Source organism: Lepidochelys kempii, chromosome 14 (genome assembly GCF_965140285.1).
Source record: "Lepidochelys kempii isolate rLepKem1 chromosome 14, rLepKem1.hap1, whole genome shotgun sequence".
In the NCBI taxonomy this organism is placed as follows: domain Eukaryota; kingdom Metazoa; phylum Chordata; order Testudines; family Cheloniidae; genus Lepidochelys; species Lepidochelys kempii.
Genome location: NC_136393.1, coordinates 19,307,339 through 19,322,998, shown reverse-complemented (window position 1 = coordinate 19,322,998; position 15,660 = coordinate 19,307,339). Strand labels below are relative to the sequence as shown.

The 15,660-nt window shown below is 40.7% G+C and overlaps 1 protein-coding gene across 1 annotated transcript in view; it reads right to left on the bottom strand.

Annotated features, from left to right (window-relative positions):
• Nucleotides 1-14,901, bottom strand: part of NARF (nuclear prelamin A recognition factor) — a 30,063-nt gene extending 15,162 nt beyond the window's left edge. Inside the window, exons 1-6 of the mRNA XM_073311328.2 lie at nucleotides 14,596-14,901; nucleotides 13,203-13,377; nucleotides 12,286-12,366; nucleotides 9,471-9,614; nucleotides 7,105-7,237; nucleotides 4,898-5,032 (exon numbers count right to left, since the gene is read on the bottom strand). Of these exons, the coding sequence (XP_073167429.1) occupies nucleotides 4,898-5,032; nucleotides 7,105-7,237; nucleotides 9,471-9,614; nucleotides 12,286-12,366; nucleotides 13,203-13,229 (520 nt within the window). The 5' untranslated portion in view covers nucleotides 13,230-13,377; nucleotides 14,596-14,901. The remainder of the gene's footprint in view (nucleotides 1-4,897; nucleotides 5,033-7,104; nucleotides 7,238-9,470; nucleotides 9,615-12,285; nucleotides 12,367-13,202; nucleotides 13,378-14,595) is intronic.
• Between the last annotated feature and the right edge of the window lie 759 nt (nucleotides 14,902-15,660).

Genomic DNA, 15,660 nt, shown 5'->3' with positions numbered 1-15,660 from the left:
AGATTTGGAGACCATACAGAAGCAGCACTATAAAAGTGAAGACATTACACACTACTTATACATGCAGGTCAGCTGAAAACAGGCACTTGGACAAATAAAAGCAGACACTATTGTAATCAGGATGGTACTCAGATGACACCTTTTCAGTATGAGGAGAATTATACAAGGCACGTGCACTTTAGGGGAGCACTAGCCGTCCTCCTGCCTGGTGTTCCCAATTCTGGTTAAAAAAAGAGACAGTGAGACTGTCCAGTTTCACAGGAGACCCTAACAGGCATTTTTCTGCATCACAGAAACCCCCCCCCCCCCAATTTCCCTCCCCCCAACATACACTTATTTATCGGTGCTCAAGAGAAGCAAGGGCTAATTAGTTAAGGGATCTACATGTCAGGACTGAGGTGCCCTGTCAGAGCTATGAACAAGAAGTTTGTATTGTGTTTACCTTCATTATGCCTGGTTCCAACCAGTGCTATAGGTCTCACCTTGTCACACTCAGTGTCAGATGAAAAATAAATAAATGTTCCACATTTTTTACTTTTCTTTTTAGTGCCTGGAATAAAAGTTGGACTGATAGCACTGGAATCTGAAGCCCTTTAACAATTATATGACACCCCATATCATGTACATGACTGTAGAACAGATTATGCTTCTAAAAAGAGGAAAAAGAAAAGGAGTACTTGTGGCACCTTAGAGACTAACCAATTTATTTGAGCATAAGCTTTCGTGAGCTACAGCTCACTTCATCGGATGGCTTATGCTCAAATAAATTGGTTTGTCTCTAAGGTGCCACAAGTACTCCTTTTCTTTTTGCGAATACAGACTAACACGGCTGTTACTCTGAAAACTAAAAAGAGGAAGTACCTCTTATTTTAAATTAGAAGTTTTCCACTACGTCACTCTAGATTAATGTTCTCAGAAGGCTCTGCCCTTAAACATCTGGCATGATTTTCATTAGTCATCACAGTGCAGTGCCTAGGAAGCTGGTTTTCAGAAACCAAATGTTTTCAATATTATAAATCAAACAAACCCAGTGGAGTTCCATTAAAATCCAAGCAGCTGCAGACAGCTAGGTAGGCCCGATTTATTTCATGTGCTCTTCTACCATTTATCTATAGGTAGGAAACAAACAAGTTTCCATTAGCTCCAGCTTCACAGGGGCATTAGTCACTGTTTAGTTATGGAAGTACCTTTTGTGAATGAGCAATACAAGGCTTTTATCTGCACTTCACACATGCACTGTTTGTTTTTTGCCTACTCATCAATAGGTCTGCAGAAACTTGACTCCTTCTTACTAGAGTGAAGCACTTCTACTTAACCATACAGACTCCTCATATGTTTGCATTAATTCTAGGCCATCTTCTGGTTTATATTAGCTTTAAACTACCAGTTCTGGGTGTTGCTGGGTTTTTTTTTTTTAAGTCTTATGAAACCACAAATCAGTGTGTAAATGCTCCCAGGCTCAGTTCATGTATTATCATCAGTGGTATCTGCTGTATGAAAAATGGTCTAAAAATGTGTGGTTTGAACACATACATATTGCTATAAACTGCAGAGAAATATGGAGCCAAATTTATCGTCAGCATAACGCCATACACTTCAGTGGAAAAAAAGTGAGAATGAATTTGGCCCAGTGGGCCAAAGACATTTGAACAGGCCTGAACAGTCACCTAGTAGCCATGTACTTTCCTGCTATTTGTGACTGCCTGTCCCAGTCACTTGCTTTAGGAGTCAGCAGGGGATGGGAATTTTTTGGGAACAGCAGATCAATTCCAAGCGGGAGTGCATCATGTCACTCAATGTTGACCAATCTGGCCAATTAAGGAACACAATCAACAAGAGCTAAAGGATAGTTTAGTCTCTATCAGGCAAATGACTGATTTGTTGTGATGCCAGGTCTTGAGTAGGGGATATAAAAGCAGAAGTAAAATGAGAAATCCTCACAGTTCCAACAGGAAAGCAGAGAAACCTCATAGGATGATAAGATTAAAATGCATCCACAAAAGATGACCCTTTATCATGGTCTCTGCAGTCTTATAATCAAAGGAGAGCATTAGTTTGAATCACAGATCACTATGTCACTGTATATTTAAGGGCAATGGTTCAAGATGTGGAGAACTACACCCTGAAAGAAACTGAAGTGAAACTGTTGTGCCTCAATCTGGAGTGATCTTCTGTGTACAAAACACTTTTAAACCAATATTGAGATAAAGGAATGCACCCTTTAAACAAACAGAACTTCTGGGAGCAATTTATATCATAGGTTCATAGAATGGAAACAAAAAACCCCCCAGACATTTGAAATAAAGTTGAACATATTTACTATACATCTAGAGAGCAACTGAGCATGAGGTATCGTTGTGAATGACAATAAAACCTGCAATCAGAGCGTTGTCTACCACAATATTTTGCTCCTATTTTGCAACAGTGGTGCTGAAAACATCTGACCCATCTCCATTAATACTTACACAATAGCTTGCACCAATGCAGTTGTGCCATTGCTAAAAGCAGGTGCCAAACTTAGTGTGTAGATAAGCCCATAAGTGCCCTCCATTAATTGACTGACTCATAATATCTCTCTAAGTGTTATTATCTCTGATTTGTAGATGAGGGAAAACAAATTTCCTCTGGCTCAGTTGTAACACAAAACCACACTTATGGGCAATTATTCTAGAGCCCACTATACTCTCTGAGAACCTAATCCCAGTCCCAATGAAGTCAATTTGGGAATCTTGCCACTGATTTCAGCGGGAGCTGGACTGGCCTCTAAATGTTAATTACCGGTAAATCACGAGTAACAAGATAAATTGAGTGCTTTTTTGTTTAAACCTTGCAAGCTGCAGGGAAAGACAACATATGGCACATCTGCTTCTGAACACAGGAGACAAAACAAACTAGAACGCTTTTTTCCTAACAGACAAACCTAAAGGGTATTCTCCTCCTGATATATACATGCAGCTCCTAGAAGTGTACGTTCAACACATCCAGCAGAGAATATACAGAAGTTATCCACCCGACAAAGATACTTACCTTTACACAATAAAACGTAAGAGTATAATTTAAAAAAAAACAACACAACCATCATTTTCCAGAAAACAAACAAACAATCTATTCAAAATTATATGCCCACACATTTTACATTAAATGATAATGGCAGATTATGGAGATTGGCAACCCTCCAAGGAAAGCATGCTATGTTTGTAAACCATCCTTCATTTCTCTTTTGTAGTAATATTTCCTGAATGGAACACTGCCCACTTGAACTAGTTAATATTAAACTATTTAAAAAAATAAATAAATCCATTTTTGGATAGAGTACCTCCTCTTAAACAATGTGTCCTGAAATGTACAATAATTATTGCTAAGAAAGCATTTTCTGCTCCTTTGTTGATGTTTATAAAGGATTTTTCAGCAAGATCTTCAAAGGTATTTAGACACCTTACTGCTATTGAGTTCGGTGAGTAACTTCCTTTGAGGATCTGGGCTAAAATGACTAGCTAACTGAGTATACAGGGGATAGCATAACTGACTATACAAAGTAAAAACAAACTCGGGAAAAAATTGTCCCCTTTAACTTGTCTTGGTTCCAGAAATGGTAAGTGTTCCCTGTAACAAGGCATACACTTCTCAGAAAGAAATGTGGTATTTCAAGTTGATGGCTTCCCTTCAACATTAAATTGTTCCACTCACACAGTCATCGTGAACATAGTTTCATTTCACCATTTCCTTCCATACTCCAGTGCCAAGTTAAAAATTTTGCATGGGTTAATGGAAGTCATGATTTCTAATTAAAGCACTTAGTAAAAGTATATTTTTCTTAATGGTGCTTTTCAACAGGAAATATTTAATTCAAAGAAATGGAAGGCAGAGCCAAAACCACACAGTGAGAGAAGAATGATGTAGTGGAGAGAGTGCTGTGGTTTAAGCACATGACTCAGAGTCAGGAACTCCTTAAATTCTAATCCTTGCTCAGACTCCTTTTGATGCCTTAAGAACGGCCATACTGGGTCAGACCAAAGGTTCATCCAGCCCACTATCCTGTCTGGCGACAGTGGCCAATGCCAGGTGCCCCAGAGGGAGTGAACCTAACAGGTAATGATCAAGTGATCTCTCTCCTGCCATCCATCTCCACCCTCGGACAAACAGAGGCTAGGGACACCATTCCTTACCCATCCTGGCTAATAGCCATTAATGGACTTAACCTCCATTAATTTAACTTAAGCTCTCTGTACCTCAGTTTCTCTATCTATAAAATTAAATAATATGTGCCTCTCTCACAGGGAGAATGTGAAACTTAACTGGTTAATGGTGTGTGCAAAGAGTTACTAACTTTGCTTCCCTGAACCTGCAGTGTGCAACAGACCCTGGTTGAATTCACACTCAGGGGAAGGTAGGCAGCATTTGCACTACTCAACTTTCTCACAGTTCTGCTGGATGACAACAGCTTTAAGTTGCAGTTGGGGCTCCATAGGAGAACCCCTATGTCAGATTGCCTCAGGGATGTAGTGATACAGCACATTCCATATCCAACTTGGTCACACTTTCCCCATCTACACTGCCCAATTTTGTTGCTATCCTGGCTCCCTGGCAGAGAAGAAGTTGCATGTGCCATGTGGTACCAAACCCCCTGCTCTCCAGGTTCATTTTCTTCCATCGCAGCAGCCTGCTTAACTCAGGGCTGAATCTAGCTCCATGTCTGCAAAGAATCTGAACAGTGCTATAGCTCCCAAGTATTACTACAGGAAAGGAGGATGTGCTGTAAGATTCAGAATCCTTGAAATATAGAGCCCAAAAATCTTATGCTCTACAAGATACACAACTAGAACTGCACTATTTTTATTTCAGTAGTGATAAATGGGGGACTATACAATACTGCAGAGTTAGGGACTCAACTTCTCACCAGGACAAGCAGAGGCAAACATTGGTAAGGCATGTTCCTCCTGGTTCCGCTGTCGATACCGCTGCACAAATTCCTTCTGGCTCTCCAGGATACTGAAATCAGCAGCTATAGTGGTGTCAAATACATAATGCACCCCTAAGAAACAAAAGGACAAGAATATGTGATAAATTAACTCCTGGAGTGCTTTGCATCTCACAGACCTTCTTCCCCATCTCCAGGCTTTTAAGTAACCTTTAAAAACTCAAAGAAACAATGCGCAAACCCTGCTTGCACTCCAGTTTTTGGCACACTTTTAACACCTGCAGCATACTTGAACAACGAAACCATAAATCTGAAAGCACATTGTCTGTGTCACAGATTTTTAAAAAGCTGCTGACTTGTTAACAATATGAATCCCTTCAAAACTTCAAAAGGAAATCTGTTTCCTTATAGAAAGTTTGCCCATTAGTGAACACTTACACCCTATTGTGGAACTTGGCTGCTGGCAAGGACTCAAACTATGAACTTTATTTTACAACCAATGCTAATACTTATCTGTACGAACTTTTATATTCCTGCAACAGGACAACCTTCCACTGATGCCCTTGCCTAAATACTTGTAAATACCTGCACAATGTTCTGTACATCCCCAAAGGTCTCCCATCTATTTACTTGTCAGTGTGTTTCTATACAGCTGTAAAATATTATCTATACCATTGTACCTAGTATAATGTATTCCCAGATAATGTAAACAATCTAAAATATATTTGGGGCCCACCAATACTTACAGTGTTCCTTTCAGATAATTATTTCCCTTATTAATGGGAAAAAAACGGATCAGTTACACACACTTATAACGTTTGTTCTGTGGAAAACTATGACATAGATCTTGGAGGAGGAAAAGCATCTTCTTTTCCCTATTATTTAAGTAGGAAAAACGATAGGAAAGAGGAAGTTTTAGCAAAATGGTACACATATAGGAAGTGTTAGAAGCACATGGTATAGGAGACATCAAAAAAGTATAGTTTTAATATCAAATAGAGAGACTGCATACTGCTTGGAAAAAATTGTTGAAACAATGGTGAACAGGAACAAAGAAGCAGAACTTCTAAGACTATTAGCAGTACTCAAACTCTCAAAGGATTGGTCTGATAGCATGAGGAGTAAAATTCCCCTTAGTAAAGATATATGGAGAACTGTGGCTTCACTGAGCTCAATGAGAAAACTCCTATTGACTTCTTTGTGGCCAGGATTTCCCCCATGGACCGGAAATTAGACTATGACAGTCACTTGTGTTATTTCTAACAGTGTTATATTTTCCATAACTAAAACTTCCCAGTTTCTTTCAAAACAGTTACTCACAGTTGGGGCTTCCTTCTGCTTCCACCTGGCAAAATTTCACACGTTGCAGCGCTTGACAGATGGGTCAATAGTGTTACTTTCCTTACCTCACACTGGCCCTTTACAGGGAGGCCCAGTAGTGACACTCACCACCCCCTATACTGCTGCAAGGTGGTTCAGAACTGGCTTCTTTCTTAAACAATTCGTAACATTTCTTTCCCAAATTACTTTGTCTTCTTACAATTACAGCAAATAAGGAGGTAGGTCCCTGTATTTCCACAGCACCCTCAGCACACATTTTTGCTCCTGCTACATATATTTTTCAGTTTAAGTCACGTGAGGTAAAGGAACTCTAAAAAAGTACTTTGTAGGAGCTCTCTTTGATAGTGATGAAGATAGAGGAGGATGCAGCTGTTCTCCAAATCAATCACTCCTGCATAGGGTGACCACCTGTCCTGAACTGGGTGCAGGGCGGGGGCAGTTCTGAAATGCAGAGTTCAAGTCCTATCCTGGACTGAATGACTCTGAGACAACATTTGTCTCGGATTTGTGGTGCTACTCCACACCTGCCCAAGACGCAGGAGAAGTGCCCATCTCTTTCTGGTGGTGGGGAGGGGCTGAGATGGGCCAAGGCCCCACACCCTGGCCAGACTGGAAGCTGAAGTCGGACCATGGTTCCAGGGACCTCAGGCCACTGTGGGGAGCCCCAGACAGTCCAACTGCCCTTGGTGGCGTGCCCCAGGGGGCAGGGACATGGGCCAGGGATTGCAAACAATTGCAAAACAGTCTCTTATAACTGGACAGTGCTGCAAAATTCTGCCAGGGAAGAAAGAAACGCAAGATAACCCTGCTGTGTTCTCCCAGTGTAATAATGAATCAGAACCTACCAAGACTTTTGAGGAAACCACAGAGTCTCTTAGCTGCATCATTTACGCACAGATTGAATTTAGCAGCAAAATAAGGCAATGACTGAGGGCATATAGACACTGCCAACACTTTGTGTTTTGAGGTATCACATTTCTGGAAAATAAACAAAGCATGCAGGTAGATTATTACAACAGCATAAGGTCCCTCTCCTTCTCATTCCCTCCCCATCCTCAAGAGTCGCTCCTCTAATGTCCTACGCATTAAATAAACATACCATGAAAGCCCCAATGAAGCAACTACCATCCTTACAGAGAGTAGAATGGAATTTCCTTCTGGTTCTGTTAATGTTGAGAGTCACTCAGCTGGAGAAGTTGCTGTTGTATGACTCAAGGAATTCCATCCCTCCCAGGACAACCCTATCCTTGGCTTGTTAAGCAGGCAAGCAGAGTTAGAGAATCAACACTTACAGGATTTTGATAATTAAGGGAAGCATAATGCTCCCAAAATATGGGAAGAACTTGGAAACAAATATAGGTGTTTAGATTAAGGTTTACAGGAGCATGGAGATTTGAAATTTTAAATTTGATCTTTCAAACTAAGGATGTGATCCTGAGAGATACCCCAGTGGCCTTAACTTCAACTGGAATTGAAGGCATTCAGCAGGACTGGACCCTAAAACAAACCAACCCAACAATGCTATATATGCACAATCAAGTGTGTTTGGTTGAAGAAAAAGACTGATGTGCAAAGGTAACATTCTCGTGAGGATCACATCATATATGTGAAGATGTACACTTTGTGTTTTAGTTAGGACATGATGCTTGTCGTGTATGTTCCTCACCAATGGTAGTGGAAGACTTAAAAGACACAAGCAATAAAACAGGAATAGAGAAATCCTGCACCAGATGACTTAATAGACATTAGAACTGGAAGAAAGCAATAATTCTGCTACATTTAAATCTTTGTCTGTCTCACACTTACACAACCACATCATGCTATAGAATCAAACCAGTTCTAAAAACTGGCTAGAATATTCTGGGAGGAATCCTTACACTGATAATACTTAGATATATCAAATAGGTAGAGAGAGTGGTATCAATTTCAATTAAAAGTGAAATTTTAAGAGTAGCTGTTTCCTCCTGGGTGAGAGTACAATAGTCTGGAGTGGTAGATTATTAAGTCAATGTCAAGATCAGCAGACTCAAGTATTGTGTGTATTAGGAAAGCTGCCAAAGAACCACCCTCAGCAATAAAATGGCACTCTTTGTGTCAGACAGAAGCTATAATTTTATTTATTTATTTTGCAAGAGGAAAAAGAACCCAAGATACACATCTGAATACACACCTTTCAAATGTGCCTGGTATCATTCATACCTTAAAGCATGTACTAGAACAGGGATGGGCAAACTTTTTGGCCCGAGGGCCACATCTGGGTATGGTAATTGTATGGTGGGCCATGAATGCTCCCAAAATTGGGGTTGGGGTGCGGGAGGGGGTGCGGCGAGAAATGAGGAGTTCAGGGTGCGGGAGGGTGCTCCGAGCTGGGACTGAGGGGTTCAGAGGGCGGGAGGAGGACAGGGGTGCAAAGTCTGGGCAGCGCTTACTTCAAGTAGCTCCTGGAAGCAGTGGCATATCCCCTCCCTCCAGCTCCTATGCAGAGGCACGGCCAGGCAGCTCTGCACGCTGCCCTCTCAGCAGACGCCCCCCTGTAGCTCCCATTGGCCACGGTTCCCGGCCAATGGGAGCTGCAGGGGCAGCGCTTGGGGCAGGGGCAGCGTGTGGAGCCCCATGGCTGCCCCTACACGTAGGAGCTTGAGTGGGACGTGCCACTGCCTCCAGGAGCTACACAGAGTGGGGCAAGCCCGACCCCACTCCCCAGCTGGAGTGGGGAAAGCCCCAGACCCTGCTCCTCAGCTGGGGCTTGAGGGCTGGATTAAAGCGTCTAGAGGGCCGGATGCAGCCCCTGGGCCATAGTTTGCCCACCGCTGTACTAGAAACTAATGCTACAATTCTCTCTATTTTTGCAGTCAGGTCTTTGATAACAATATGTGCAAGGTATGAAATTATCTCATACTTTCACCATGATCACAAAAAACAGAATGCCTCCAACACTCAAGAAGTGTATGTTTTGCAACACTATAACTGCACACCCAACAGTTTATTACTGAAGTTATGAGATAATCATCATGCTTTGCCCTACAGCTTCTTACCTATGCCTTACAGAATACATCTCATAAAATTTAGATTACAGCCATGATCTTACTTTTACGGATGAAGTGCTTTAACTGCTATACTATTCAAGGGTTTTTAGTTATCATTGAAACGGCTTAGTCACTATCTCACATCCTTCCTCTCACACAAATTCCTGCATGCTTTGTCACTTTACCTTGTTAAGGTTGAGTATGCGAAAGAGTTCCTTCTGATTCTGCTGGAAAATCCTGACACCTTCTTCTGATGTCACACAATTGTCACAAGCTAGGCAGTCACTAAGGAATATTTTAGCACTAGCCAATTTATGGAATTCACTTTTCTGGAAATGAAAGGAAATTGGATAAGCTAACTTTCAGGGCCTTTGTACTGGCTTATTTAAACTCCAACAGTAGTTTGTGTTTTTAACAAAATAACAGAGACTGTCCCCCTCGTGTGTGTGTATCATTTAAAATTAGAAAATGGTTTATTCAGTACCTCTTGATTTCTCGGCCCCTCTGAAATTATTAAACTGTATTATTCTATGCCAAAGCATTTTGAGATATTGTGTAGTATCTTTCAGAAGATACTAGTGGCAAAAAAATTCAAACTCAGAATTTTGGAAGTTAAGCATCTAAACCCTATCCATATTTAGGCACCTGAAGTGGCTTGATCTGAAGAGGCATTGAGCATAGCATCCATTAGCGTCACAGGCAGTTGCGAGTACTTACCTTCTCAGGCTTCTTCAATGCCTAATATGTATTTACATAATTAACATCAGACACCCAAGTCTGAAAACTTTGGCAATAGTTTTTAAGGACACAAAACAAAGGAAAGGTCATATCATGATCACCTGAGTCAGGCAAACTGTCTCAATGACTTAAACAAGATGAGTCCCATGTCTACGGGAAGCAGGATTTGGCCCTAAAGTTGCATTGTCTTTGTGTTACATTATATGAATGACAGCTCTGTAAGGGATCTCAGGGTCATAGTGGATCACAAGCTAAATATGAGTCAAAAGTGTAACACTTTTGCAAAAAAAGCAAACATCATTCTGGGATATATTAGCAGGAGTATTGTAAGCAAGACATGAGAAGTCATTCTTCTGCTCTACTCCACACTGATTAGGCCTCAACTGGAGAATTGTGTCCAGTTCTGGGCGCCACATTTCAGGAAAGATGTGGTCAAATTGGAGAAAGTCCAGAGAAGAGCAACAAAAATGATTACAGGTCTAGAAAACATGACCTATGAGGGAAGATTGAAAAAATTGGGTTTGTTTAGTCTGGAGAAGAGAAGACTGAGAGGGGGCATGATAACCCTTTTCCAAGTACATAAAAAGTTGTTACAAGGAGGAGGGAGAAAAATTGTTCTTCTTAACCTCTGAAGATAGGACAAGAAGCAATGGGCACCAAGGAAGGTTTAGGTTGGACATTAAGAAAAACTTCCTAACTGTCAGAGTGGTTAAGCACTGAAATAAATTGCCTAGGGAGGCTGTGGAATCTCCATCATCAGGGATTTTTAAGAGCAAGTTGGACAAACACCTGTCAGGATGGTCTAGAGAATACTTAGTCCTGCCCTGAGTGCAGGGGACTGGACTAGATGACCTCTTGAGGTCCCTTCCAGTTCTATGATTTATGGATGGAACATTGTTTGTTAGTTAGTTTGAGGGAGGAGGAACTTCTGCAAAGGAGAGAGAAAGAGACTTCCAGACCCCTTGCAAAACTCTCAAACGAAAAGTGTTATTCAGTGTAATTTAGCAAACCAGGTATGAGACCTATAGCAACATTACCTCTTTCACCTATAGTTAGAACATACTTTTATGTGGTTTGAAGCGTCAAGCACCCTCCTTTTCTTTAAAAAAAAAAAAAAAAAAACACAAACAAAACCCCAACAAAAAAAGAAAGAAAGTTGTAGGGTCAATTTTTGCATGGAAACTGTTGTCTTGTATATTGCATTTGCCTTGAGTTGATCCTACAAACTCTGACTTGTGAGTAACTTTTACTCATGTATTCCATTGTCATCATTTGGACCACTCATGGGAGTAACGATTTCATGGGTTGGACCAGATCAGGTCAGATGCTGAGCAGCCTAAACTTCTACTGATTTCACTCATAGACAAAGGCGTTCAGCCCCATGAATGATCAGGCCCTTAGAATGCAAGATGCTTTTTTCAGGGGGGAGGGGAGATACTGTGTCATTTTAAGTGTTGGTAAAGTATCAGCTGCATATCATTCTGTAATTATGAACCACATTTATTTGGAGGACTAAAACTGAAAAAAAAAAAAAAAAAAAAAAAAAAGCTTGATTGAGATACAATAAGAACAGGCACAACCCCACTCCCCCCCTTTTTAAAAAAAAGATTCGAGGAAGCATTTTCAGCCTTTTTGACTCTTTCTACAAAGCCACTGAAAGAAATTACCTCGTGGGTGCTCTGCACTGAGTGCTATGTTTTCAATTTCATCCTTCTTAAGAAACCATCAATATAATGAACCTGCTTTTCATAGCTGTTGAATAGTCGCGTATCCCATTGACTTTAATTGGAGTTCTAGGTGCTCAGCACTTTTGAAAAACCAAACCCTGTGTTTGTATCCCTATCCCTAGAGCCCTATGTGGATACAAAATTTGTATCCGCATCTGATCCACAAAAATGATCTGCAGATATCTGCATCTGTGGATATCCACAGATTTGCAGAGCTTTAGATATAAAATGCATCGGTTTCCATCTGTGATCTGCAAAAATGATCCACATATATCTGTGTCTATAAAGTGGATATCCGCGGATTTGCAGGGCTCTACCTATTCCAGCTCCCTTCTGGATTATTTTCTGTCAATGGTTCTTATAAGTAGGGCTTTGGTTTATAAGTACAGTTCATATTTTTATTCATGTATAGCTTATCCGAACATTTATTTATTCTTTTCCAAAGGAAAAAAAGGCACAGAACAGAGAAGGCTAAAAATCAAAGCAATAATATACCTTAGATTAATAAAATCATTTTAAAAAAAAGGAACATTACCTCCTCATTTTCATCATTTGTGCTCAGTGGATCAACCGATGTATTTTGCTTGTCATCATTTTTCTGTTTTTTACTACATTCCTGAAAGAGATAATAGAAATGTGTGTTATAAACAAAAAAAAAAAAAACACTACTCAAAAAACATTTTTTTAACTAGGTCTATGACTTCAGATAGTGTGTTACATTTTCCCAACATGTTTATTACAATGAAAACATTGATGGGAAGTTCACCTGCTTGGCTTTTACAGCTTTGGGTGTATTTTTAACACTGGGGGCAGGGATAAGGAAAGAGAGTAGAGAGAAATGACTGCAGTATATATGGCAACCACTATAGTATACCATAAAATAGTCACATAAAGCCATTTGAAACGTAATCAGAATATAATGAAAATTGTATAAAAGATCTTGTCACACACAAAAAAACCAGCATCAGTAGGTTACATTAAATGTCATTTCCAGGTTACATTAAATGTCATTTCCATCACAACTTGCCCAGAGAAATAAATATAATTAAACCTTTCCTGGGGAAAAAAAACAGGTTATAAATTAATATTTGAATGGTATCAGTAAGGTAGAATACAAGAGGCAGGCCCATTTGGAAGTATGGGCTGTGTACTGGCTATCTGTGACCTTGTAATCTATAACAAAATTCTACTACTGCACCACCTGTCTCAGAGATAATATACAAAAAAGTTCAAGTCACTTAACTGTGCACTGGCTGCAACTTAGCCCTGCCCTGCGGTATAAAGTTAAGTCCCTCCAGCAGCCCAGACTCGCATTACTTATTCAAAAATGGAAACCCCTTGAAAGACAAAGGATCCTCATATTATGTAACAGATCAAGCAAGTGCCTGACCTGGGTGGAGTCAAACTACCGATTGTTTCCAATGCATAAAGTCGTAAGAAAATAGTACTCACCTTTTTGGTGCAGTTTTCACACTTCATCTGTGAGTCTTTGTATTACTTTTTGGTATGTCTATTAAATTTTTAAAGGTGATTTTCTTACTACAGAAGAGTGTTATTCTCTTTATTCTACAGGCAGAGAAAGAAAGGAGGAAGCAGCCGGACTTCAGTGACTTCGCTTGTCAGCTCTCTGCAATAATAAAGGCCCAAAGAGCAAGAAATTAGCCAGCTCTTCCTTCCAATTCCTGTTGCCTTTTGTTGTTATTATTGCCCTACTGCCCTCTTATGGCACTCCTCCTGATTGGCATTTTCAAAAGCCATCGGGATGCCCAGAAGTGGGAGTGTCTGACTGCACAGCAGCCAATTCGGTCTTCTTGTGGGTGGGAAGGACCTTGTAGCTTCTTCAGACTCTATAATGGACGGTTTAAAAAAATAATCCTCACACTACACGTTAGAGAATTTGCTAACATTGTAATGAGTAACAAATACCGCAGAGGAAAAGCTTTTAGGAAGATCAGTGGGCTAGATGCAGGGCCTGCAACCATCATGATTAATGGCTTTAATGTACTGTAGAGAAACAATCCCCTCCCCCACCCCCTTGACATGCTTAGAATACAAATCTGTAACCCATGACTCTGATTCATGTTCATTCTGTAGATTCTGGCAGCGAATACATGTTGCTTTGGGGGTCGGTGATTGTGGTCATCCCTGTATTTTGCACAGAGGTAGCAAGCTCTGACACTACATGCAATTGATGCGAAATGAACATGCAAAACAAGGGTGGTAAAAGGGGTCACCCCTGCACATGCAGAAGAGACTGTATCTTGCTCTAAGACCCGAGGAGACTTAGGACATCGCTTCTCGAGGGAAAGCACAGCTCTCTTCTTAATAATGGTGGGAGTGCTATATAGTGCTGGTGTAGACTCTGTCTTGCTGGATCATCAAAAGGACGGGAACAACAGGTTCACACCGTCACAACGGAGGAGGAAAAACTGCTTTTGATTTGAGTCTCTTGAATGTGGTGGCGTCTCATTCTTTACTTAAGCGTTTAATAGCCCCCCTTTTAATCACATACACAAACCTCTCTTCCCTCAGCCCAGTGATTACACAAACCGCTCCGTGTATGGCACCTTAAGCCTTGAATTCTGATCATCTGCAATGAAACGATTCATGATTCTCACTACCATCAAAGATTTTTCCCGCAAAGTCAGCTCAAGGCTAACAATTTCCCATTGTCACAACCCCAGTACATTGCTTGGCACTCAGATGCAGAGCAAAGACATAACATTTTTTGTCTATACAAAACACACAGACGTGCAATCACAAGCAGTAACAAAATAACCACCATGCAGCTAAAGGAATGAAAGAGAAGGCTGAGAAAGGAAGGGAAAAGAATCAGATACTGTACCTTGCTGCTGACTTCATTTAACCTACAATAAATTATGTCTTGGCTGGTAGAAATTAAATAGCATGAGGTAAAGCCTGGAACATGCTGCAGCTATTAAAGAGATCCATATATATATTAGGGGGGAAAACTAGGCAACAAGGGTAGGGCGGCAAGCACAGGCTCCAGTAAAGGAAGCGAAATGCTCTTGTTTTTCAGCTATTATTTAATGTAAAGTCTTTCTGTCCCGCTAGTGCCCTGAGCTGTTCCCCCAGAAGCCTCCCACTCAGTTGGAAGTGTTCATTGTAGACCTGAGCGCTGTCACGTAGTCCCAGGCACTTGTCTGGAACTGCAAGGGACAGCGCCTCTCTGCTGCAGACGACGTAAACGTAATGCTTCATTCTCACAGCTAGGCTAGGACTGAGTGGGAGCCACAGCAGCAAAGGAGCTTCAAGACTGACATTTAGACATTGCTAAAGGGCACTGCCTTGTTTGTACACTCTTCCCCATTCCATACAGGATGTGCTTTTCTCGCGTCTCAAAAGCGGAAACTAACGTGAAGTTCTACAGATCTCCTTGAGGATTTTTGTGTTAAGACATTCCTATATTAATTGAGCTTTTTGTGTTGTTTTTTTCACTATGACTATTACAAAGAAAGAGAGCTTATATCAAATTATCTAAATTGTTGACCTACTTGCCCCAGCCTGAAGGCTGTCTCTACTGCACATATATTGATTTCAATAAACAATACATGAACACAACTGCACTATTTGCTTGTATCTTCATTGAGAGACAAATAGAAATTTCTTCTATATTTTTCAGAGTAACAGCCGTGTTAGTCTGTATTCTCAAAAAGAAAAGGAGTACTTGTGGCACCTTAGAGACTAACCAATTTATTTGAGCATAAGCTTTCGTGAGCTACAGCTCACTTCATCGGATGCATACTGTTTCATCGGATGCATACTGTTTCCACAGTATGCATCTGATGAAGTGAGCTGTAGCTCACGAAAGTTTATGCTCAAATAAATTGGTTAGTCTCTAAGGTGCCACAAGTACTCCTTTTCTTTTTGCTTCTATATTTTGTTCACT